A 25,309-nucleotide genomic window follows, 5' to 3' on the forward strand; every position below is an offset into this window, starting at 1 on the left:
ACACACATTTACAACACGTGGAGACAAAGACAGTCAGGTCTCCAGTTCATTAAAACCTCCAAGTGCCATAAACCCATTACCACACAAAAACCAACCCACTGCGCCAGCAACTAAAATCAGGACCAATTTACCCATCGATTTTACACAACTCTCTTTGAGGGGTACACACTCGAACCCGGTATTTGCTTTAGATTGCCGTTTCCATTTCACAGACTCCACATTACAACCTTCATATACAAGAAGCATAACTACATATTAATATTACATATAAAACACAGAGAAGTCACACTGCTCTGGAATACAGAAACAAACGGAAGCCTTCCTGCCCACACACACACGCACGCACGCACACACACGCACGCACGCACACACACATCACCTGAATAACCAAGGAAAAGCAAAACAAAAAACATCTGCAGATGAAAGTTTTATTTTATTGATCACTTAAATAAAAAAAACAAAAATAATCCTCATCGCTCTGCAGTCCTGCACGTCAGTGAACTCCAGCGCGGGGTCCCCTCCGGCACTGACCTGTAAGAGAGAGCAGAGCGGGTCAGGGGCAGCAGGGAACCTCACAGGAGAGAGACAGAGAACTTTCTATTATTTTTTTTATTATTATTTTTTATTTAGTAGTCCCAATGACTCGGGAGCGGCAAAGACGAACACGTGTGCCGTCAGCAGACCGCTTCTTTTCACACTGCAAACTCACCATGCAGCCACCTCAGAGCTACAGCTTCGGAGGACAACGCAGCTCTGGGCAGCTTACAGGCAAGCCCACAAGCGCCTGGCCAGACCACAGGGGGCGCTGGTGCGCAATGAGCGGAGAACACCCTGGCCGACCTAAGCCCCCCCCCCCCCCCAGTTGTGAACCCCAGGACTGGGTGCAGCAGCAGGGCTAGTGCGAGTTTCTAACCCTGCTCAAACGCCTGATCATTTCAATAATATACTTCATTGAGGGGAGTTGTGAACCCCAGGACTGGGTGCAGCAGCAGGGCTAGTGCGAGTTTCTAACCCTGCTCAAACGCCTGATCATTTCAATAATACACTTCATTGAGGGGAGTTGTGAACCCCAGGACTGGGTGCAGCAGCAGGGCTAGTGTGAGTTTCTAACCCTGCTCAAACGCCTGATCATTTCAATGATAGACTTCATTGAGGGGAGTTGTGAACCCCAGGACTGGGTGCAGCAGCAGGGCTAGTGTGAGTTTCTAACCCTGCTCAAACGCCTGATCATTTCAATGATAGACTTCATTGAGGGGAGTTGTGAACCCCAGGACTGGGTGTAGCTGGGTCTGTGCTGGTTTCAAGCCATGCAGATGTTCTCTGCATAGCGCCCAAGCAGAGTGTGGTGCTGGAAGCGTCAACAGCAGCTTTATACAGGAGACAGCGCGAGGTCTGAGGCTTCATCACACCCACCGCTGTAGCATCGCCATGGCTACTCGTCCTTCTTGAACTTGCCGTTGATGTAGGGCACGTAGTCGAGAATCACCCGCCAGTCAGTGGCATAGACCAGCGTGACCCCGCCCACCGCACCCCAGGCAGACAGCGTGGGGAGCCTGAGAGAGAGAGAGAGAGAGAGAGTCAGTCTCCTCATGGAGGGGGAGCCATCACACTTCATACACCCACACTGCCACTAGTTAAATACAATCATAAATCACAGTAGAATTTCTTGACTAGCATTTCAAGTCTTTATCAAACAAAACAATGTTTTATAGCGTTTCTATAACTTTGATGTTACTTGGAGTAAAACTGCAGGGGTCGGTTTCCATGCCCCCCACCCTCCTCTGAAAATGCAGCTAAACCCTAGACTGGCAAATGAAAGACAGTCTCATTGTTTGCAGCATTATCACCCCCTCAAAAAAATAATTGGTGATTACTAAATAAAAAAAATAAAACTTCAAAAGATTTCACTTTAAATGTGGTTTGAACACATTTGCGGAATCCTCGCTCAAATCCACTGTTCCCCGGTGCCTGCGGACTGCACCCCCCGAGATTACAGAGCTCAAGGCTCAGCGCGGTTAATCGAGCTTTAAACTCGCGAGGATCTCCCAGGAACATGGCAGCCCCGGAGCCAGCGATTCGGGATTCGGTACCTCCCAGTGCGTGTAAACACAAGTCCCTTTGCACAATCCGAGTTATAATACACGGGAAACACAAATCAAACGCAACATCGACGCTGCTTTTGTGACACAGGTTTAAAATCAAAGGCTGTAAATGATGCGGGTTGAAAGAAAGGTCGAGACAAGGACTGCTGGCGTTGCCCTGTGAAGCGAGTACGGTTACTGTACCAGAGGTGGAGTGTCAGCACCGGCTATTCCCCCAAAGACCGTCACACACAGAGACTTCAAGCGGCGGCTTCATGTTCTGATTTATTCATTATGGGTCTCTTACAGCACACCGCTCTGGATACCAAACGACATTGACACGACACGCCGTGTCTATAAATCACCATAATCTCAAACGCTGAACTCCCGCTTTCCGGGACCACAGACTAAACCCCCCCTCGTCGAACTGGACTCGCCAGTTCGAGCTCGGCTCGGTTCTCTTACCAGGTCTTAGCAAGCTGCACGTATCTCGGTCCGATCAGTTTCGCTAACATCGTCTTTCCCGTCTTTCTCTGACCTCCCGTCGACACATGCGCAGGGCTTAAATTGCTGCGTCAGGACGCCACAGTCATTCGGTCGCCCGACGCAGAGCCTGTATAAAAACTTTATTTACATGTTTATTATTTGTCTGGTCGTGCGAGTTAGTATTTTATTGGGTTGGTTGTTATTTATTCCCCTTTCTATCTAACTGCTGTCGCTAAAAGAGTTTTAGACATGCGGTTGTTCGGACAAAATATACGGGGTGGCGGGGGGTCCTCATTTAGTTTTTCAACAACTTTATTGAACATCAGAACAACCAAACGTTCGTGTACGAGACAAGCTTTTTGGTTTGCTTGTGAAAGAAAGGGGGCGCTGTGTATTCGCAACCAACCTCCAAAAACACACTGAGCGCCCTCTGGTGGAGTAAGAAAACAAAGCTCTTATTCAGGGCGAATGGGTTCTGTTTTTATTTGTATTTATTTAAACAAAATACGTGTATTAGTACTTGCAGGATATATACACACACACGCGTATGTACTGTAAATGCAATGGCAAATTAATGCACACCTACACTTTTCATAAACCCAAAGGAGTGAGGTGTGATCCGGACTGCAAAGGGATTCAGGATCTCGGCAGATGCAACAGACGGTGTGATTACTGCCTCCTGCTGGTTACAGCATTCCACGACACTCAAAAGCCTGTTCATACAGGAGAGGTGGCTTTAACTACCACTTTAACTGCTGCCAAATCTGTGTTTATGGAGTAGGACATTTTTGTAATCATGCAGAGGGAGAGTGATGGGCTACAAACCACTTACAAGAGAGCCTCCTTCAGGCTCCAGTCCTGTGCTATACAGCCAGAACGATTGAGCAGCCTAGACATGCAAATTCTGTATTATTAGCATTTCCTTTTTTGTAACCAGTCATTATGGGCACGAGATGTATTAACATCCACAGGGTTCTAACTTTCAAGCAGCAGCAGGCATTTCATTAGGGAAACACTAGGACACATTACACACACACACACACACAAATAAAAATGACTGCACAATAAGTCAGGCAACACTCATTATCAGTTTAAGGTAAAACCTTTAATGTTTTTTTTTCCTTTCCTGTTTTTTCTTGTTCTGGGGTTTTTTTTTGTTTTTTTTTTGTTTTCTTTTTGAAGTATACAAGATTCAAAAGACAGACATTGAAAAAAAAAAAAAGTATATTTGTTATTAAAAATGGCACATTTATTGCTACATTACTGTTATATACATGACAGTTCTCAATAGCTACTTTATAAAAAGGAGAAGTTCTGACTGGAGGCACTCTGAAACACAACCTTTCACTTGTTGTGTTCCCCCCTTTGAAGGACAGAGACACCTGCTTTCACTGCCCCAGGAGGCCTGGGCAGGTCATCTGCTCAAACCCACTACATCACTCGAGAGCCGGGGACAGCCCAGTGGGGAAGCGCAGTGGGCAAACATGGAACAAAGAAAACAAAACAACTTGGATAGTGCCATTAAGATTCACCTTCTCTGCTCCCCTACGTCAGATGTAGATTGTAAACAAATGTACTGGTTACAACAAATACTGTTTGGGAGCCTCAGATCCTTGTTCAGACGACAGAGACCTCAGCCCTTCTACATAGAAAAGCAGATGCCTCTCCCTTTAAGCGAAGTACAAGTGTGTGAGCCAGCTGAACAGCTTAGCTGGCAACACTAATCAGAACTGCTAAACAGACGATTAAAAACAAGAACTCAAAGGTTTTCCACATCACTATCTATCATGTAGCAAGATCAAAGTTTGAGTCCAGACACAAAATCTACAAAACAAATAACATTTTTATTTCCTCTTTATCAAAAAATTGTTATATAAAAAATGGATCAGTTTGAAAAATAAGCCTAATTTTTCTTCTTTACCCACATATTTAAAACCATTTATAGGGTATACTGCACATCTCTGCAATAAATGTACTACACTATTTTTTTTATTTTACTTTTTAAAGTTTAAAAACAAATGTCAGGCACTGATTAGGTATCATTCTCTCAAATGGCATCAGAAGTGCGAGAATGAAAAGGCCACACTATTGCTTTTCTTTAATGATCACGTCTAAATAAAACTCACTGCTCCACTTCTGCAGTCAACAGTAAACTAATAATGGTGTGAACAGCGCCCCCCTGTGGTTTACTGAAAGTACACAATGCTGCCACCCACCAAGGGGCTCTGCTGGTAGCTGTGTCAGGTAACTAAAGATAAGCACGCACTTTTGTTCTATTCAGTCAGCAGTCTGATAAATTATATACCCCCCCCCCCCCCCCCCCAAATAAAATAAATTCCCCACAGCCAACAGAAACCAGGGGTGTCAGGATGAAACCATAACATGAATAGCAAGAACACTGCATTGGAACCACAGTAGTTTGGAATCAAACAAAGGGCGACGAGTATTAGTTATAAATTTCACTAGGTTAATAGATAAATACAAATCAGCTGATGACCAACAATAACCAAATATTAAAGAAAAGTAGCACCAACAGGCCTAGTGGTTCAAGCCAATGAGAATCCCAGGTTTTGAATCTCAGCTCAGCCATGGTTCAGTGTGATGGTTCAGTTTCTGGGTACAGAGGTAGCCAGCAAGGTCACCTCACTGCAATGCTGTGGTTATAAGTGGGATTAAAAACAAAAAATATAACAAGGGGATAATACTGGGGTCTGGTGAGGACCTGCGTTTAAAACGGGCATCACGGAGAATCCCTGCACACTAGTTTCAGGGTAATGCTTCAACTAAAAAAAGGTCAAATCCAGTTTTAAATGAGTGTGGCGGAGTAACCCACCCACCCCTCGGTAAATCGAAAACTCAAACAAAACAGGCAGTTCCTCTTCTTGAAAGGATGCCCACAAGCGCTCCGAACCTTTAACCCCAGGCGGACGAGCGTCACCCTGCTCTCTCCTGACACCCCGTGGCTCGCGCTGGCTCTGCTCTGTGTCTCTCCTGCACATTCCTATGCCAGCTCTGCACCTGGAAGACTCGGCCCCTTGCTTGTTTCGACAGTGAGCCCCGACCCCCCCCACCACAGTCTCTGCTGTAACAGACAGCGGCAAAAACAGACAGGACAACACTCCTCTGGTCACAGAAATTATTCTACCACCAGCTTCTTCCATTTAGTTTCCTTTAAGCAGGCGGTGCACCCACAAGAGATTAGGACTCTTCCCTGTGTTTTCAAACAGAGCCAATACAGGTGTCCACAATACCAGGTTTTTAATTATTTTATGTTTAAAAAAAAAAAAAAATTACTGCCGACATATGGCAGTCATGAGAAGCAAACTCATTAAAGACATTTTTTTTTTTCAAACTCTACACTCTACTCCCAACTACATTTTTTTTTTCTTAAAAAAATCTACAATGTATAGTCTAATAAAAATATAGTTTTGCTCATCTTACATAAAATAACATCCCTACTTACGTATGACTTGGATTTTTTTTTTTTAATGTACATGCTTGCCCTAGAACAACAGACAATAACAATGAAAAACAAGAACAAATAAACCCCAACAGATTAATGAAAGGAGAGGGTTTGTGAAGCTCTAGAGACTTGCTCTCTATACAGTACACAGAGAGAAACAGATACAGGGATTAATTTGCTCCAGGCTTACTGGGGGGGGGGGGGGGGGGGGGGATCTTTTTAAATGCAAAATGTCCACCAGAACAGCTGCTTGACATGTCCAATGTGTAAATGTGAGCTGGCTGGAAACAGTGAGAAAGAAGCTGGCAGCGAGCAGAGAAGCCAATACACTTAGGGAGTGCTTCAGACTTATCCATCGTTCATGCTCTGCCCAGGGAATACAACAGTGCTGCCCTCTATAGAGTTTGGTAAGGGTGAGTGAGTGAGGCAGTGGGTATGCATGTGTGTGTATGGGAGGGGGGAGGGGGGGTCTGGCACTTTGTTGCCCATTACCCTTCTCAACACTGAATTAAAACAGCAGCTACAAACAGCTGCTACGGGGGAGGGGACTGCAGCTACTTCCTCCTTTCATGGCTCCCATTTGTCATATTGAGGCCTACTTCCTGTGTGGCTAAACAGATTGCATGTTTTTAAGTAACCCCCCCTCCCCCTGTACACTCACTCGCCCCTGACCACTTCACAACTGAAGCCCTGAATGGTTCCAATAACCATTACATGACAAACCAGTCTGTTTTTTCCAATGAGAAATAAGACAGCTCCTTTTTTCTGCTGGGAATGCTAATCACAAAATGACTAAAGACCTTTTTTTTTTTTATACAAAAAATAATTAACAGTAATTGCTTACAAATAAGCAATTAAAAAAAAAGTTTGTTCCAAACATTACGAAAATGTTTTTTTTATAAAAACAAAAGATATAAAGAAGATTAGGCACAAATTCCTGTTTGTTTTTTTTCTCATTTCCTCTTGGCTGTGTTGGGGAGAAGCAGCAGCTGAGATTCTCCACTTAGTGACCAGGATCTGTTGAAATGTTCCATCATTTATGGAAGCAAATGTAAAACCATGAACAAAATGAATTCTTCACATTTGCGACGGTTGTGTCAGGTACAGCTTTCGACCCCACCGGCTGTGGCAGCTTTGGCAGTATATGAGGGTGATGCTGGAAGAAGAATATAAGGCCACATCTTCCAAGAGCACTGCTAAATTCCAGAGCACGGATCTGGAGAAAAGAAGGGAGAGAAACAATTAGTTGGAAGTTTTTTTGCACCCCCCCCAACCCCCCCCAAATAAAAAACCTCACACATTGCATGCCATTATTAACCTATTACTGTGTTTGTGAAATTGTGTGCAAGTCAACAGAAAAAAGAAAATACTTTCAAAATGTCTTTCGTGTAAAAACATCTGAAAAGTGACAGTGAGGGGCGTTGTGAGGTTACGAAACATTACGAAACGTAGACACCCTAACAGCCTACACCCCAAATACAAATCTAGCTAGTGCAGTAGAAACACAAAACAGTGGACACATGCAGACTCCTACAAGTGTGCAACTGTCCAGAAAGGTTCTCTTTATAACTAAACTGGAGTAAAGCTTAAAACTTCAGCCCAGACATTTTAAAAGACGCTTGGTCTTGTCTTTCGTATAGCAGTCTTGCAATACTGTGTGTGCGTGCGTGTGGCACTCGTGCTCAGTGTTTAGGAGAGCTACCTGGCGCTACATATGGCTGACAGGGTTGTGCCCGTCCCCTAGGCCTGGGTGCCCCCCTGACAGCTGCATCTGGGGATCCCCCACCCCTGACACCTTCTCCTCCTCGCGTCGCTTCAGGCAGGCTGCCTTGGGGTTCAGGTTACGCTCTGGAAAGGAAAGGCAATCACATATTTCAACAGCAGCACGACATCATTCAGTTTGTTTTATTTATTTTTTTAAGTGGCAGTCTGCCGTTTGAAACCTGTGTGTTCCAGTTAACCCTTAAGCCAGCACCCTCCCCCGAGCCCTTACCCACAAGGAAAGGGCTGAGGTCAGGAAGGTGTCCTAAGGGTCAATTTGAGGAATTCCTGACACCCAGTCTTAAGCTCTAACCAGGGTAAAGTAGTAAGAAAAAGAAATGAGTGTAAGAGAAAGAATTAGAAAAGAGTTAGAATAAACACCTACATACCTGTACTTCTGACAGAGCAGAGCATGGGTGTGTCAGAGTGCCCCGTTTAAGGGAGACTGGGAGATCCCCATGCGCTTTACACAATGCAAAACCACCAACCCCGACTTTAAAATATCATCTGACAGACAAGGGGTGCCAAGGAGGGGCTTGCAGTAACACATTATCAAGCACCACGACACTGACAGAATCTGAGGTGTCGAGGCAGAAAGCCCCCAACCCACCCGGGAGAGGGTGAGGAGCCCCTCTCGGACCGGGCTGCCCCCCATGTGGCAGTAGAAAGAGGTGCCCCTACCTCGCACTTGATGCTCCAGGCCCAGAATGATCTGCACTGCCTGCTGAAGGATGATTAGTTTGGTCTGGGCTTTGTCTGATTTTAAGTGCACCTGGCACATGCGGCCCAGCTCTTTGAAGGCCTCGTTAATGTCTCGCACCCGCACACGCTCCCTGGCGTTATTGGCCATTCGCCTGTCCCGGTCTTTCAGCTCCTTTTCCTCCACAGTGAGGCCCTCGTCCGTGCTGCTGCAGTGGAGTTCACAGCGAGCGTTAGAGAACAGTGCAGCTCAGCACAGCGCAGAACAGCAGGGGCATGTGCATGTCTGTCTTCAGGCAGAGGATACATATGATATGTGCTTATTTTAGAGGGGACGCCTGTGTGCCTTTATCTAAACCATCAGGCTACAGGAGGTGATCAGGGTGTGGTGGGGGGTACAAGCCAGCTTTCCTTTGGGGTACAGACATGCAACACAACCTCCTGCTGTTCTGACAATGGGGTGGGAGGACCTTCTTTAAAACCCAGAGCCAAAAGCTAGAGACGTCAAGAGCTGTGAGGGGAGGGGGGTTGACCAGGGGAGTGTGTTCACAGATCTCTCATTATGAGAAGTGCTCTATGAAACAGAGGATTTGGAGCGAGAGCTTTCAGGGTTTCCTATCGTCTCCTTCAAGAGTGGAGATGTCCAGACTTTGTGCCAACAGGACTCCATTGAGGTAGTTTTAGGAACAAACCCTCATTTAGATATAGGAGAGGTTTACGATTGCATGTTTTTTGCACTGGTCAAGTCAGACTTCATTAACCTACATGACCTGTGAAAGCTGCCAGAGGGCTGTCCCTTAGCAATAGCACCCCAGAAGGACATTGAGAGACAGAACCCTAGGGAGGTTTCAGATCAATCCTACAGCAAGCAGCCAGGTCGAGAGTGGGAGCCACTGGAAGGGCCGGCAACTGGGGACTGTCGAGAGAGAGAGAGAGAGAGAAAGGAAGAAAAAGAGAGAGAGAGAGAGAGAGCGAGAGAGAGAGAAACCAGGAGGAGGAAGCAGCAGCTGCTCTGGGCAGATATGGAAGACAGATCCAAGATGCAGCTAAAACCAAAGAAGTGAAGTCAGAGCTGAATGCAGACTCAACTCCCTTTGAACAAACACAAAAAAGGAAAAGAAATGCCAAAGCCTGTTTGAGAGAAAGATAAGATGGAGCAAGACCAAAAAGCAAAATAAAAATAAGTAAGCCATGAAGTTAATATCAATGCATACAGAAGAGATCTCCCCTCCAGCGCCCATCCCCCACCCCACAGCAAGGGAAAAGCAGCTGAACAATGAGGCCAGCAATTCCTGTGGCTCGACTCACTCGGGGCAAACTAAAACTAAGGAAGGGGGGTGCGGATTTACAAGCAGTTTTAAAGTGAACAGGTTGGACAGACACGAGGGCTGGGACTGTTCTGTCAACGTACTTACCTTAAGTTTTAAATTACTGACCCCCGCCTGCTTCCACCCCCCCAAAAAAAATAAATAATCTGGTCCCCACAAATTAGCATCTAACCTCTCTGTATCCAACAGCCAAGTTTCACGTTGATCTTTTTTGTTTGAAGTAGCACGATAACCCGCAGCTCCTGCAATGTAGGTGCTGAAGGTTATGGCTAAAGGTTAGGCGAAGCATGCAAACAGCAGCGGCGCTCGATTGGAAGGGCAGGGAAGGGTATCTGGGTGGAGTGCAAGGGAGATCAATATATAGATAGAAAACAACAAGACAGACATGCTGCAGGAATGTTACACAGTGTAGACAGCCCCATGCCGGCACGGCATCTTGCATGTATTACACACAGCGAGCTGTAGAAACAGGAGGAGATGGATAGCACCACTCTGTGACCCCCACACTGACCTCGCACTTGTTGCTCCAGGTTGAGTATTACATTAACAGCCTGGTGCAGGATTAGTAGTTTGGTCTGAGGTTTGTCGGCGCTAAGATGAAGCTGGCACATGCGCCCAAGCTCTTTAAAGGCCTCGTTGATGTCTCGCACCCGCAGCCTTTCACGGGCGTTATTAGCCACCCGCCGCTCTTTCTCTCGCTCGGCTTTAACCTCTACGGGAAGGTCCTCCTCATCCTCATCTAGACTAATAATTGAAATAAACACAAGAACGTACTTCAGAAAACAGCAACAGTCAAGATCAGACCAGCATGCACAACTTAACACAGACAAGAGACAGCCTGTCCCTGCTGAGCAATACATTTCTAGTAATATTTATATTTCATTTTTTTATTTGAAGGATCTATTCCTAGAGTATCTTTCAACCTGTATCATTCATGATATTAAAAGCTGCACTATATCTTGCCTAACAGACACTAAATGAAACAGAAAAAGGTGCCTCCATAAAACAGGTTTGTTTGCAATATTTTATATATAAAAAGGGTATGAAGTTTGCAGCGGATCATGTGTGTGGTCAAGATTTGGAGCTCAGCTGACTTACCTTCACTTTTGGGAATGCTTGTTCAGTGTAGATTTATGTATTATATTTATCCCACATATATTGGAATCAATTATACAAACATTTTTTCAATTGTCCGATCCCTTATTTACGCTATCCAACAATTATTGCACAAAAGACATCAGTTCTTACAAAAAAAGAACAAACACTCAGCCACATCAGCAAAATATAAAATCCTAAAAGGCTAAAAATAGAACAGCTCCCCCCCCCCCCCCCCCCAGGGATCTCTGCTATAAGCTGCAGTACAGAAGGCGCCCGTCCCGTTACCCGGTGCTCTGTACTGGATCACGGGTAACAAACTTACTCCTCATTTCCCTGGTCTGAGAGGGCAGAGAAGGTCTGGAAGGAAAACGGCTCTTTTCTGTAAACAATGCGAGAATGGGGATAATAGGACCATGTAACAAATTACAGTGAAATACAACATACAACCACTTGAGCTACCAGTGGAGATCGAAGGGCTTTCACATGTTAAATACATGCAGGTCTGGGCAGAATTAAACAGCCTGCATTATGAACTGATGTAGTTGTGCGGCTACACAGTGTGGAAAACAGGTTTATTCAATACATTCTCCACCTATGTGGGATAAATATTTTCTATATACACAAACATGTCATATTCCGCTTAGCATGTTCTACACCCTGCCCCCAGGGTTCCTCCCCCACCCCCCCCTCTCAATACAGCAGCCAGGCAAGCACCTTGTTCGGCTGCGAGAGCTTTTCTGGTCCTTCTTCTCGTCCTCAGACTTGTCTGCGTTGGAGTTCTCATCATCCTCCTTCCCCTCACTCTTCACGTCTGTGCTGGAGGAGGAGTGTGTGGAGCGTGTGATTCCAGCAGTCATGCCTGCGGAGAGGAGGAGAGAAGAGACATCCAGTTACAGGCAGCCAGAGGCACACCAAGCCTGGCCCTTTCTCACATTGTATAAGGGGGCCTAACTGCACAACAAAATGAAGCTGGTACTAAAAGATAAATTCTGTATATTTTACATGTGTGCCCATGCAATTATGTGAAAAGTGACAGTGCCCATGCTCTTTTTTCTTGCACTGGTCTCTTTGACCTTGCTGAAGGCAGTACTAACTGGAGAAGTCCTGCTGTCTGTTGAGATCGGAGAGCGCCCCCGACTGGGGCAGGGAGACATGGTGGCCATGGAGCAGCGCAGGGTTGCTGGGTAATCCGCCCGAGTCTTCGTGGTGACTTCCACCCTGTGAGTAGGAGCGAGGAGAGCATCAGACACAGGGGTCACCCAACTCAAACACACACAACACAGAGAAGACAATCCAGTCCTCTCTCAAGGAAAACATCCCAAAATTAGCCAGTTGTGTTTCCATGTCCCTGTACCCAAAATATATTAAACATAACCCTCTATTGTACCAATTGGATCAGCATTGTTTTGATTTTCATTTATTGCTAACTGAATGGGCGAGTTTAACTCAAGCTATTTTTCAAAGCTAGTTTCAACACACTGCCCCGAATCATACTTGGAAACAATTAATTGTACAAGATTAAAACAGGTCTTGTTTACTGCAGACAACTAGCACACGTTTCCAAAATGTGTGCGAGCGTTGGCTCCCGTCCCCAGCTCCAGCCGGCCTCTCACCATGGAAGCGTGCCGGTTACTCAGAGGCAGCCCCGCTCCCGAGAAGGCCTGGGCAAGGCCCCCGACTCCCCCGTTGTGTGCGGAGACAGCTGCTGTCAGCAGGCTGTTCATGTCCCCATGGCCGCTGGCGAGGGCCGTGGCCTGACCCACTGCGTGACTCCGCATCACGTGGATGGCTTCCTCCAGGCGGTCCTCCATCTTGTTTTGCTTAATTTATAAAACAAAAAAAAATAAAGTAAAACTTATCGTGGATCTCAAAGCTGGGAGAGGTCCCTATACACAACACTGGCACCACTGCATCACCTGCACCTTTATAAAAAGACTTTTGTAAGATGAATTAAGCCGGTTCCAATACAGATTTGGGGCCAGACCAGTAGTGCAAGTGTTAATGTATGTAAGCAACTGCGTTTGTGTATTAAGTTGCATCAACAGTTTATGTTGAAATGTTATAAATCTAAAGTCACAATATTGCATTGCACAAATGCCAGTTTTGTTTAAATAGATTGAATTCAGTGTATTTAATGGCAAGATGTGAGGAATCATAACCCGCAGTATACTTTCACCGCAAAATAGTCACACACAACATTCAGATTCTTGTGCATTATCCCACCTTCACTAATTTAGGAGGAGAATAACTACACAATACAGATTGACACATACAGGCCATGCACTGTGGTACAATACACAAAGCACTATGCAGCTAGCAAGTGGTCCTCCATTTACTTAAGGGATTTACTGTTGCTTTGAATACAGACAGGTCATAAAATCACAGCACTTTATAACAAGGAATCCACCCCACCCCCCCACACACAGCCAGTGTGAGCAAGATTACACAGGTGCAGAAAACACAGACACACACTGCCCCCAAATGTTAAGATTAACCCTCACTCTTTGAAAGCCACCATCATTTTCATCATCATCATCACCATCGTCATCATCATCATCATCATTCATTTTATTTAAACTGGTTAAAATCCCACTGAGATGCAACATCCCTTTCACAGAGGATACCTGTAGGTGGAGAGCAGCAACATAAAAAAAAACACAAACCACACACAAGAAAACAAATGATGAGACTCGTACAAGCAAGGCTGGGGGGGGGGGGGGGGGGTTGCTTTACGGCTGCTTAGATTTATAAACATGTATTATACAGTCTTGAACACACTAGTTTAAATCTCTGCGTATTAATAGACAGACTTATACAGTGTTAATTTACAAGCAAAAGCTCCCAATTAATAAATGAGACCAGAGCTTGGTTGCATGAAACTCCTGAAGTGAGATTCCTTCACTGATTTAAGGAGGCTGCAGACTGGGGGGGGGGGGTTTAAAGTGATTCTTTACTTTTACACTAAAGTCATAAAACCGCAAATTGGTGATGCACATTACATTTAAACAAGCATTAAATTATCATAAAATTAACAGGATACAGAAAGGAAAGGCAACTGACAGATATACAGAAACCTTTCTGAATGGTTGTTTTTTTTGGGAGATGACAAGTTAAAATGTAAACATCCTTAAATTAAATAAATAAAAATAAAAAAAGAAGTTATGTCCAAACAGGATTCCCCTTCAAACAGGGTTACTATATGAATTACTGTCTAGCAAAATTACTAGAAGATCTTTATCACCTTCCAACCAATAGTATTCAAAAGGTCTTATTACTTTGAAATGCAAGGAGAATTAAAGATCCCTCTTGGGTGTTAAGCTCAAGTTAAAAACTTAAGGTGTTTAATGCAACCGCCCCGTTCCTGTTTGGACCCGGACAGCCCCACACTTACCAAGGCGTGCAATCCACCTTCATAGTTAGGAGATAAGGCAGCCGGGCCGGTTGGTCTGGACCACTGAGATGTAGCTGCTGAGAGGAGAAGAAACCGTGAACTCTCTCTCTCCTGATCAGCTCCATAAAGAAAGGTCACTTAAACAATGCTATCGTGGGCAATGTGGTTTTTTGGTAGTATAAATCACACACTTTGTTCTGTCTCTCTGGTGATCACAGTAAAGGGATTTAGCTCTAAATGATTATATTAATTAGTTTTTTGTAATGAAATAAAATAACTCAACTGAAGGGGTAGATTACTAAATACAGCATTTAAAAAAAGCAGTTCTTCCTTTATACCACTGGGTGGGGCTACAATGCCAGGTAAACAGAAATAGACACGGCAGAAGCAGCTGGGTTCACAAACTCCAGATTAGCACTAGTCTCCGACTGCCTTGCTTAAAGTAAATCACTGTAAGAGTCATGGAGGAAGCAGACTGCAGCCTTCCTTACCTGGTATTCCCTGGGGTGACCCCACTGGTGTGGAGGGGTTGGAGGGGAAGTTGTTGCTGCTGTTGTGGTCTGAAGGATAGATCTTCAGATAGGATAAAAAACAGAAAGTCAATACACTGATGTGACAAAGCAGTCCGAGCAGACAGTTTAACACAGTGTCATCTGCACAATGCTGAAGAGCTCAGTAAAGATCCTCACCGAAGCTAAAGCCTTTCCAATTTCATCCCCTGAGCTCCCTGCTGTGGTGCCTCTGTTGGCTAAACAAAAAAAAAGGAAATTTAAATTGCAGGAGTATTTAACGTTCTGCATTTGTTAGTCTTAAGAGTTAAGCTACAAGTCATTCAGATGTGTTCGGGGAGGGAGCACTACAGCTTGTTTCAATCGTGTCCATGTCTATTCCCTTCCCCCTTATTTTGCAGCAGGCACAGGTAGACTTGGACTGGGCAGTACTGCTCCCTTTGAAATGTGCCTACCCATGATGGGCTCCGCCCCGTTGAGCGGAGGCGTGTGATTGGACACTCCGTAGCCAGCTGACCCTGCGTGGAAGCCGGGCGGCAGGCTGCCGTTCACCTCGCTGCCGTGCAGAGGGTAGTTCTGAGGAGACAACGCGAGAGAGTGACGCTTCTGCTTCAAAAACATGGAAAAGGAGAGAGACAAAACAGCACACCTAGGTTACTATCAAGCTAGGAAAGGATGCAACACACACTTCATACAAAATACAGAAAAACACAGAAAAAACAAAACAGAACAGGCGGAGCTGTAAGAGCGGCCCTTGCGTCAGCAGCATACGTTTGAGTTACTAGAACAGGACTACTTCACACACACTATTGGTAATGCAAATCGAACGTGCCACTACAGAATCACACATGGGGCTGTCAAGTTTAAATATGGACATGCTTTCATTTACAATTGTTTAAATGTTCAGACTTCATTGAGAAGGTTAATACGTTTCTTTGCTGTTACTCAAGTGCTCCCCATTTAGTGAGCAATACAGAATGTGTTATCGATGTATTCACACTATAAATACTACTGCGGAAGGTAGTTTTATTTCTATTGCGTGAGTTGGTCCATATGCGGGGCTTGTGTGAATTTGGATCAATCGAAGTGTCAAAATGGTCTGCAGCAGTGAATGGGCTGCAGATAGTTAGTTGGTAGGAAGCCGGGTTAGCTGTGTATAGAGAGGAGAGAAGCAAGCACCACTCACCATCCTGTCCTGCGGGTGAAGGCTGGTGAAGCCGCTTGGCTGGGAGAGGTGAGTGGGGTTTCCCAGCACGGCTGCGTATCCAGCCTGGCCAATCTCTCCAGAGGAGTTCCACGGGTCTGTGACAAGGGATACATGTATTGGTATACAAAAAAAAACAAAAAAAAAAACACACAAGACAGCCAGCAGAATGCAGGTGTTGCAGTAAAAGAAAAACTAAATCAAGTCTGCTGAAAATCAGCCGAAAAGTTACATCGCACCTAGACCCCCCACATCCTCCCCACCACCCACCGGTGATGCAGACAGCTGCATCTCTAGAAGGTCAAACACTGACTACACAGGTGCCACGACCAACAAGACAGCAGAAAAACATACCCCAAAGAACACACTGCATGGAGTCAGATACGCTGCCAGCAAGAAGGTGTGAAATACGCATACTGAACAGCTGGCTTTGGATAGGGGGAAGCAATGCACAAGTGTGGTCAGAATTGTTTGAGATGCTCAGTGTTGCTGACACTCCTGTGTGGGGGAAGGGGCTGCAGGACTCACCTTGCATGTAAAAGGACCCGGGGTAGCCAGGGCCAGCCTTCACTGGGGGGTAGCTGGCTGGTTCCCGGTTGTAATCTTCCCCAGAGGTTGAAGCATAAACCTGAAACAGATAACCAGGGGGACTGTTAATGCTTATCTAAAGGCATGCATCATCAGTAACAAGCAACCACAAATCCAACTATGAACATACCCTGGCCAGGAATGAAAACTTGGGTTTAAATATAGATTCCATGAAAATCCAGAACTAATTTACACCTACAAGCAAGCTGTTAGTTTGTGTTTTTCATCTTCAGTTTTAAACGTTGTATCTTGGCCACAAGAAAAAAAAAAAGCACACAGAGGGCAAAGTCCTTACTCTTAACCCCAACTCCATCCCATAGGAGCAATGTGAAAAGTGCACTGTGCACTGTGCTGACAGCACAGGCCTCAGCATTAAAATCATACCATGCAATACATTCCCTCAGAGCGCAATGCCCTGGAACAGCAGCTCAGGTAAATGCTGCTTCCTGCTTTTACTTCCTTTCCCTGCTCCATTTCTGAGGCTGGGGTTTCAATGGTTACCAGCAGTGGCTGAGAAGCGTGCATTTAAAACACACAGCTACATTATAAAAATCTGCAGCATGGAACACAGAAATCACATTTTCCAACAATGTCTCTGAATACCCAAGCTACAGAATCAGTTTGTTTTTTGTGTCTAGTTTATCAAAAGTACAGTTACTCTACCACTGGCACTAAAGGGTGCCCCGCCAATTTTTTTTTTTTGCATGAACGAAGAAATAAAAAGGCATAAGCAGCCGAGAATGCGAATCCAGCAAATTGACTTTTTTTCTATAATTTGATTAAATAGGGAGAAGTGGAAAGGGAATGGAGAGATGCACTTCTAATTACAGAGCCATCTGCCCAAACCTGGCTGGAATCCAACTCCACGGGCAGCTGTGTGAGAGAGGGAGTGGGGGTGGAGACAGAGAGAGAGAAGGAAAAAAGAGAAGGAAAAAAGAGAAAGGCGGCAATAGAGACTAAATGAACCCAATAACAGGTCCCTTACAGGGGAGGGAGGAAAGGAAAGGAAAGGAAAGTGAGGGGAGGAAAAAAAACCCTGTTTCTGAGCAACCAGATTAAGGCAGTTTACAAAACAGAGCGTGCAATAGCAGGATACCTATTTGCTGGCATGTACATTTCAGAGAGTTACTGAAGTGGCGTGTCTCTGGATCAATCTCTTGGGAACAGTGGATTTCAGTAAACAGTACCGCAGCATCAGAGCCAGGACATTAGGCATTTATTCATTTGTTAGGTATTTGTATATTAGCCGGGGGATGCAAGTGTAGTAAAAACAATGAAATGAAAGCACTCAATCCCATTGAACACAGGCACCACAGAGGATTAACCCTTGTGTACCTGCGAGCCACACAGTTTGCAGAGTTACAATCTAAAAACTTTGCTCTTATCTGCTGCACTAAAATGGCTCATTACCTCTCAAATCATCATCATTTGTTTCATTTAAAAAGGAACACAACTAGTCTGCTTGCACTGCTGCTTTGGAATTGAAGTCGATAACGCCTAGCTGCCGAAATGGACGCCACAACTCAAGATGCTGCTTGAAGCAGGCAGGCATAGACGCCACAGCGGCCCCTGTAGACCCATCCTGCCAACAGACAGCCCCCTCACATTAGCACTGACCCACCCAGCCACGCTCTCACACAATCCTCATGCTCACAGTACGTATACTTACTGAAGAAGGCAGGCCGGGAGGAACCTTTCGGATCTTTTTAGGCTGTCCATCTGAAACGAACAAATAAATTCAGATAATCTTTGGGCTTGCAAAAAAATCTTAAATCCATACAAGAAACCAAGTCATAGTCGACAGTTGTTTTAGAATTGCAATGTTCTGTCAGAATGACAATGATTTTCATACAAGTTTTTAGCATTAGAATGGTATGATTAAATGTTAAACTTCAAGGCCTTGCTTCCCACACCCCCTCACCTATGTTGTTGTCAGCCGGCCGCCGGCGAGGGTTGCTGGGGTACGAGGAGTAGTACTGAGAGCCTGCCTTCATGCCAGAGGGAGACAGGGCATCTGGGTTGGGCATTGCCATCTCACTGGAAAGGAAGCCAGCCTAGAGAGAGGAGTGGAGAGGAGAGGGGGTCAGGTAAGAAGGTCGGGCACAAACAGACTTGCACTAGTCAAAATATATATTTAACCCATACCTAATGCAAACTCTGAGCCATCTTACATGTATCATTTCACAAATCCTAGCTATTTAAAAGGTTACAGACTGATCAACTTTGAGAAATAATTTGTCATCCACACAATTAGATGTCTGACTTACAAAGCTTAAAAAAAAAAAAAACACTGCACAGTAAACAGAATTGCAACATGGTCCCTCTTTAAAAGATGACAAAGAAAGCACAAGAGCCGCGTGAGAGGACATAGTGTAAGATGACCCAGCTCAAGGCCCTTGGATAAGCAGGGAGGGAGGGAGGGAGGGAGTGCCAGTGATAGCCCCCGCATTCTCCCACACCCTCGGGCCGTGGGGCTCGCTGTTATTCTGGATTGAAGCTGCCGTTTTTGGCACAGACCCAAGTGGTAACATTTTTGCCAGAGAAAAAAGGGGCCTTCAATCTGGTCTGGCTCTAAAAACCCACACAGCTGTCTCAGGCAGCGGAAGCCCCCAGCATTACAATGGGAGGAAATTCTGACATAGTGGTGTAAAATTAAAACAAAATGACGGAGGAACAAAAGAGGAGGTTATTTTGTTTTTGCTTATTGAGGTCCCTGTAAGGCTTGGACAAAAACAACTGAAGACAAACAGGAGGTGAAGCCCTAACTGGGACAATGGAGGTGAAGTAGTGACAGGGAAACACTGGGGCCACAGAGACCCACATGTTAGCAAAGACTGCTGGCACGGAGACATACTCTCACAGAAACACTCCAGAAAGTATAGGCTACATCACACACATATTTGCCATATTCACATGCTTGCCTACCTGGCTAATTCCAGACATTCCACCTTCTCTTCCAAATGGTGAATACGTTTTACCTGCAGGGAGAAGAAAACCAAACAATGAGGTGTGCGCACATTTGACCTTTCTGCTTGTTTACAATCTCCCACAGGTCAATAAACTCAGACAACTGTTGACATCTTGCACTCGATATTGCATGCTTGTGAGAGATTGTTACCATGGCCGTCTATCTTACAGGAAACCACTCAAACCTGTCAGGTCATCGAGCACATTTCTCTCCCAGTTACCAAATAAGCAAACAGGAAAGTTTGGCTGCATTTTAACAGGATTACCAATGAAAGCTGGATATTCTAGAATAGACTTTGGATATCCTCCTTGGTTTGGATTTTAAAGCATTATCCTACTTGGTATCCTTTAGAAGGAAGAGAGACAAAACACCCCAAAACACAAGCTGAGAGAATGGTATCCATGTATTTATTTGAAATAGTGTCAGGCAAACCAAGTCATAAATTAGGATGTTAAATACACACACAACAATGTAATTAAATAAAATCTCCTCCACTCTCTCTCACTGTGATGGGTAGCAGGTGCAGTCCAGCCTTGGCAGTGCCTCTGCCATTTCCCCCGAACCCGCAGGGAATTTGCACATGAATGCCCTTAAATTACCCTGAGCAGAGCTTCACCGGGACTGAGCAGCGGCGCGACTGAGACTCTGCAGGGCTTGCCCTCTCCCGACGGCTCTTTTTATCCCCTACCCTCACCCACAGGAGGGCCGGGTACACGTTGGCAGGGAAAGCCACAGCCACACAGGCTGGGGAGAGGCAATTAGGGGGACCCCCACTATCCTGAAATGATCTTAATTAGGGAGAAACCTGCTGAGCAAGTAGGATAGGGGCTGTCGATATGGGAAGTGGGAGCCACTTGAATTCAACAGAACCTGAAGCCTCATCAAATCACTTCAGCATTCAGGTATGCCTCCCAAAAATAACCCACCTTGCACGTCCCTGTCAGTATCTGCTAAGCGGTATGCACTGCATTACCAGTGGAGGATTCCCCCAAACCCCCCTTTCACATTCTACCAAGACTCAAACCAACAGCACTGCAGTGGAAACAGCCGCTTTCTACCCAATTACAACTATTAATAGTCTCAAGAAACAACTTGAGAAACCAGCAGGCTCCATCCCCCCTACCATTTGCTGCATAACTTTTACCTGCCTGTCCCATAAACATCCACTCAGACAGCGACTGTGGGGAAACAATTCAAGTTAGACATGCTGAGCAAGGACAGCTGGGCTATGTGGGAAGCTCTGCCGGGGACCTGCACAGACTTTGTTGGCAATTAAGGTAAATGACTCTGTTTTCCCCAGACACCACATTGGATACAAGGTGTGCCCACCCCCCTACTCCAAAAAAAAAAAAAAAATAAATAGGAGCTGGGAGATACTTACCAACTAAACCTGAGCCGAGGAAGGGAGAGGAAGCGAGTCCTTCGTGTTCGTTGTAATGAGAGCCTTCTCCATAACCCTAAAGCAAAATCTGAATTAGTAACCAGAAACACTGTTCATTCAAACGCAATGACATGCTTAGCAGCCATATGGCCGAAGAGGATTTGTTAGAAGAACTCCCTGAAACCTAATTCCCAGGCTCTGTTCCGACACTGTCAGCACTGTATTTGTATATTTTTGCATTTCATATTTTTACAATGCTGTAAAAACATCTACAAAATGTTTGTTGCACCAAACACTAAAGTATTTATTTATTTATTTATTTTCAAATTAAAGAATTGTCTGCAAATTCAATACAGCAATGCTCTCTGTACAGGGGAAATCCAGACAATCATTTGCAGAAGGAAAGTGGGGGCGTTTGTTTTTTCCTTCTGAAGGACAATGGAAGGGGGCTGCACACAGAGACAGTGTTAACCTAACTGTGAGAGCTGTGCCATGTCCTGCTAGCTGAGTTATAAAACACAGAGGTTTGGTGGTTTGCACAGGCTGCAGTCAGCTACGGTAAGACCTGTATTTGTATCACCATATAGTTCCTTACAAGAAACTCCAAAGAATTCCCCAGTCTTAAAAGAAGGCATTAACCCACCGCACCCCCAAAGCACAACACAAAATGGAAAACTTGTGGAAACGTACCCTGCCCTGATGGAAAGCGGGGCTGTTCTGTTCTCCTGGTCCCCAGGATCCTGACCCGGACCGTTCATCCAAACCTGAAATGGAACAAAACAGAAACATGACAAAGTGTTCAGGAAGCCTTCCTCCTGTGAAGCCATGTCTGCAACACGACAGCAACACACACGACCCGCCGCTACGAACCACGTGGGAAGAAAGGAGGGGCTTTGCAAATCAAAACGCCACTGATCCAACCATTCATTCATTTGCAATTATGACATTCAGAATCTTTTTTTTGTTTGTTTGTTTTTAAATAAATGAGTTTTTAGCCTTCTAGCAGGCCCTGTCCTGACTGGCTGGCTGGCTGACAGGTGGTTTAAAAAGCCAACACTATCAGCTATTGGGCCCTTTTTCACAGACAGGGTTGCAGTATTCAGCATTCATAATTATGCTTTTCAGACTTAATTACACCAGGGCCATGTAATCCTGGTGGATCCTGGGCTATATGCAGTTGAAGCCAGTCAGTATAATGACTCTGACTAGGGGCTAGAGAGTAAGTCGGTGCATGGTCTTCATTCTCCAAGCCCTCCGCTCTTACCACCCTGCACAGCCAGTCACATTCACCGCCTTGTGACACATCTATAAACCTTACACGGCAGCACAGAGTACTCAAACAGTGCTTGACAATACGGAGTTTGAAAATGACCAGAACGTAGTTTTATATGTGGAGCCCAAGAGATCACTACTGCACAGATCTAAAGCAAGCCAGCAATCCAGCATTAGGGGATGCAGAATGGATTAGGGGTTACTGACAAATTGTGTCTCCCAAATGAAAACTAAGAGCAGCACAGTAAGTGGAAAGCTGTCTGTTTGCTGGGTTTAATCCAGTCCAGCAGGTGTGTGCTGTGTTAATCTATCATGCAGAATAATAAACATGTACAATTCCTAGGGTTAGGACCTCGAATATTAATACAATCTACATGTGGAAACAATGAGCTGTGCATTACTGTGCTCCTTTCATTTCTATAGCTCCCTTTTCTGACAAGCATATTCAACTCCATAGATTTCACAATTTAAAAGCCTTATTTTTAAAATGTTTTCACTTCAATGATCGCTAGAACAGACATTCGTCAGAAATTCCACCTCCCAATTCCACCGCCTTTTGTGCTGCAGCCGCCAAGGGTCTCTGGGGAAACTAGTCTTAATTGCATTCCCATTTACATAACTGTGCATATTAATGTGCGCTGCTAATGAATATTCATAATGTCTTTTGATTTTGTTTTCTTAAGATCAGCAACTGGAGAGATTGTTGTTCGTAGCACTGCGTAAACCCCCCACAGGACAGGCCAGGGAGCCAACTTTGCGTTCATAAAGGGGAGAATCTTAGGGTGGGGAAAGAAAAGAGGGTGAGGGACTTCAGAGTTCCAGGAACCGAATAGTGTTAGAAAACATGATTAGGTCCAGGGCAGCGTGCCACCAAGCCAGGGCATCGAAACAGCCACCCCCAAACACCAGCGAGGCCAGGCCTATATGCGCTTCATCTGCACACCGCTGCTTGCAGTTCACAGGATGAATGCGTAATCTCTATCTGTGTGTGTGCAATTAGCTAAAATCATTTGAAAAAAAGTGTTTTTTTTTTGTTGTTTTTTTTTCAAAAAGGCAGAACTGAAGGGAAAATGCGCGGCACGACTGGGTGAGCTGTGAAATCTGCTTGCGCTGTGCGTTTCAGGGTCTCTATTAAGCAAGGAGGGAGAGGGGGAGTCAGGGAGAGTAAGAGAGAGGTTTAATTGTGCATATTAATGATTACTTATGCATATTCATGAGGGTTTTCATTTTGATTCCTAATTAAAACAGTTCTAATATGATTACTCGATATAGGCATTGTAGAATACGCAAGGAGATGTATTCAATAGCAATCAGTGTAAATGCTTCTCAGATTTCTTCATTGTACTTCAAAACACCTTTATGATTTGATATAATTTCACAAACAACAACCTTGGTAAAATACAAATTCAGTACAGCAATGCAGGAGCATGAGAAATAGGGGAATGAGAAACTGGAAGCAGCCCAAATTAGCTATACGAGAAACAGTTTGGAATCTGCTCAGCTCGCGGGACATTAGTAAAAGTGTGGTGGTGCTGCAGTAGAACCCCACAGAATAAATACATACAAAATGAAATGAAAAGAAAGCCTACAACAATCCTGATCCCGCGTGTCTGGAACGGCGTAGAAGTCATCTCAGGATGGTCTGCACCCTCTTTATAAAGACTTGAATAATGAGGTGACAGTGCAAAGAATATGCCACAATTGAGTTTTAATACTACAAAATAGTAGCTTATAATAGCATTCTAAAAATCAATCAAATCCAGAACCATTAATAGGACTAGAGTGTGCACTACCCGACAGCCTGGCCAGCTCGCACTACTGCGTCCATTCACAGACCTGCACTAGCAGTGAAACTCCTCATGTAATTCCATCCTTGCGTCTCAAACTTGATGTTAAAGGGTTTTCAGAAGTCACCCGACACCCCGAGCCTCGTGCATCCAATCACAGACCTGAATGACTCTGCAGCACTGGAATGTGACCTTCCACACAAAAACAGCCTTTCCCTCCTAAACATCCCCAAGAGGGTTAGTGAATAGTGTAGCAACCTGCAGGCAAGGTCTGGGGAACCCCACCTGCGGGAAACAGGACTGCACAACTCAAGGGTCTTCGGGGCTTTCAGTTGCTTTTGTTTTTGCCACTCAGTCCATCACTCCCACTCTGCCTTCTCCCAACTTCACTGTAAAAGCAACATTAACTGATCTTATTAGTTTAATCTTTGGTTTAACTTCCCCAGGGAAAGAGAATTAATGCACGGCATATTAGATCATACTTGAGTCCTGCATGTTTTTATATTTTTTTTTTTTTTTAAAGATGAAAAAGAAATCCAGTTCTGTTACATCCATTGGCAAGCCAAATGTGTCTCCAACTTTAATTGTGTTAACTTCTTTTCCTGATACTATCGTGTCTGTTAGGAGATTGGACCTGAACGTAGCAATGAAGAGAAGGAGGAAGAAAAAAAAAAAAACACAACAACTCACTAACACAGTTCTACACCAGAAACCACTGAATGAGCCAACATAGGGAGGACTGCCCTCCACAGAAACCGCATAGGGAGGACTGACCTCCACAGAAACCGCATAGGGAGGACTGACCTCCACAGAAACCGCTACTATGACCACTCTCTACTTTCCAGGGTTGCAAACATGCATTTTAAACAAAGTATTCTCTACAGCTTACAAGCCACGGTGTAAGACTGCGGCGCGCACACACACAGATAAACACCAGGCCACACAGAACCTCTCGTTCCTCAGCACCAACCACTAGACCAACTAAGCTGGCCTGAGCCTCTGGGAAAAAAAGAAAAGGTTTACATGAAATAAACCACCACAAAATCCTGAGCTTCCTGTCCTTCACTAAATATTAGAGCCTTAGGACTGAAACAGGGAAAACAGCAAAGGGGAGTCAAAACAAGCGAGTTGGGTCACGTGTCAAAGCATGAGTCACAGCAAGTGAAGTGGGAGTCATTCATGTCTCTTCTAAACGAAGCCTGGGCTGCAATTAGAGGAAGCCATGGTGGAAAAGGCAAGTCAGAATGTGACTCACACTGCTGTATCTCGCAGCATTCAACAGCCGCTGATTAA

At 44.9% G+C, this 25,309-nt stretch overlaps 2 protein-coding genes across 26 annotated transcripts in view; both read right to left on the reverse strand.

The window, feature by feature from the left end:
* Positions 1-414: 414 nt before the first annotated feature.
* Positions 415-2,700, reverse strand: LOC117966144 (cytochrome b-c1 complex subunit 10-like). Its single transcript, XM_059015053.1, has 3 exons — positions 2,547-2,700; positions 1,414-1,553; positions 415-531 (listed from the first exon to the last, which is right to left on the reverse strand). Exons 1-2 carry the CDS (start codon positions 2,594-2,596, stop codon positions 1,433-1,435), a joined length of 171 nt encoding a protein of 56 aa, XP_058871036.1. The 5' UTR covers positions 2,597-2,700; the 3' UTR covers positions 415-531; positions 1,414-1,432.
* Positions 2,701-3,650: 950 nt separating this feature from the next.
* Positions 3,651-25,309, reverse strand: part of LOC117401202 (transcription factor E2-alpha) — a 30,925-nt gene continuing 9,266 nt past the window's right edge. For 5 of the 25 annotated variants that reach the window (XM_034001698.3, XM_034001699.3, XM_034001709.3 and 2 more), the window contains 19 exons: positions 21,648-21,721; positions 20,958-21,033; positions 19,534-19,586; positions 18,530-18,662; positions 18,278-18,327; positions 16,549-16,648; positions 16,003-16,118; positions 15,272-15,425; positions 14,997-15,055; positions 14,799-14,880; positions 14,308-14,384; positions 13,418-13,540; positions 12,530-12,736; positions 12,011-12,134; positions 11,631-11,775; positions 11,239-11,295; positions 10,330-10,562; positions 7,733-7,878; positions 3,651-7,246 (listed from right to left, as the gene is read on the reverse strand). In XM_034001698.3, the coding sequence (XP_033857589.2) occupies positions 7,739-7,878; positions 10,330-10,562; positions 11,239-11,295; positions 11,631-11,775; positions 12,011-12,134; positions 12,530-12,736; positions 13,418-13,540; positions 14,308-14,384; positions 14,799-14,880; positions 14,997-15,055; positions 15,272-15,425; positions 16,003-16,118; positions 16,549-16,648; positions 18,278-18,327; positions 18,530-18,662; positions 19,534-19,586; positions 20,958-21,033; positions 21,648-21,721 (2,003 nt within the window). In that variant the 3' untranslated portion in view covers positions 3,651-7,246; positions 7,733-7,738. Of the gene's footprint in view, positions 7,247-7,732; positions 7,879-8,472; positions 8,700-10,329; positions 10,563-11,238; positions 11,296-11,630; positions 11,776-12,010; positions 12,135-12,529; positions 12,737-13,417; positions 13,541-14,307; positions 14,385-14,798; positions 14,881-14,996; positions 15,056-15,271; positions 15,426-16,002; positions 16,119-16,548; positions 16,649-18,277; positions 18,328-18,529; positions 18,663-19,533; positions 19,587-20,957; positions 21,034-21,647; positions 21,722-25,309 lie in introns of all 25 variants that reach the window. The other 20 variants (XM_034912072.2, XM_059015049.1, XM_034912069.2 and 17 more) reach the window with 16 other exon arrangements.

Source organism: Acipenser ruthenus, chromosome 49, assembly GCF_902713425.1.
Source record: "Acipenser ruthenus chromosome 49, fAciRut3.2 maternal haplotype, whole genome shotgun sequence".
NCBI lineage: Eukaryota > Metazoa > Chordata > Actinopteri > Acipenseriformes > Acipenseridae > Acipenser > Acipenser ruthenus.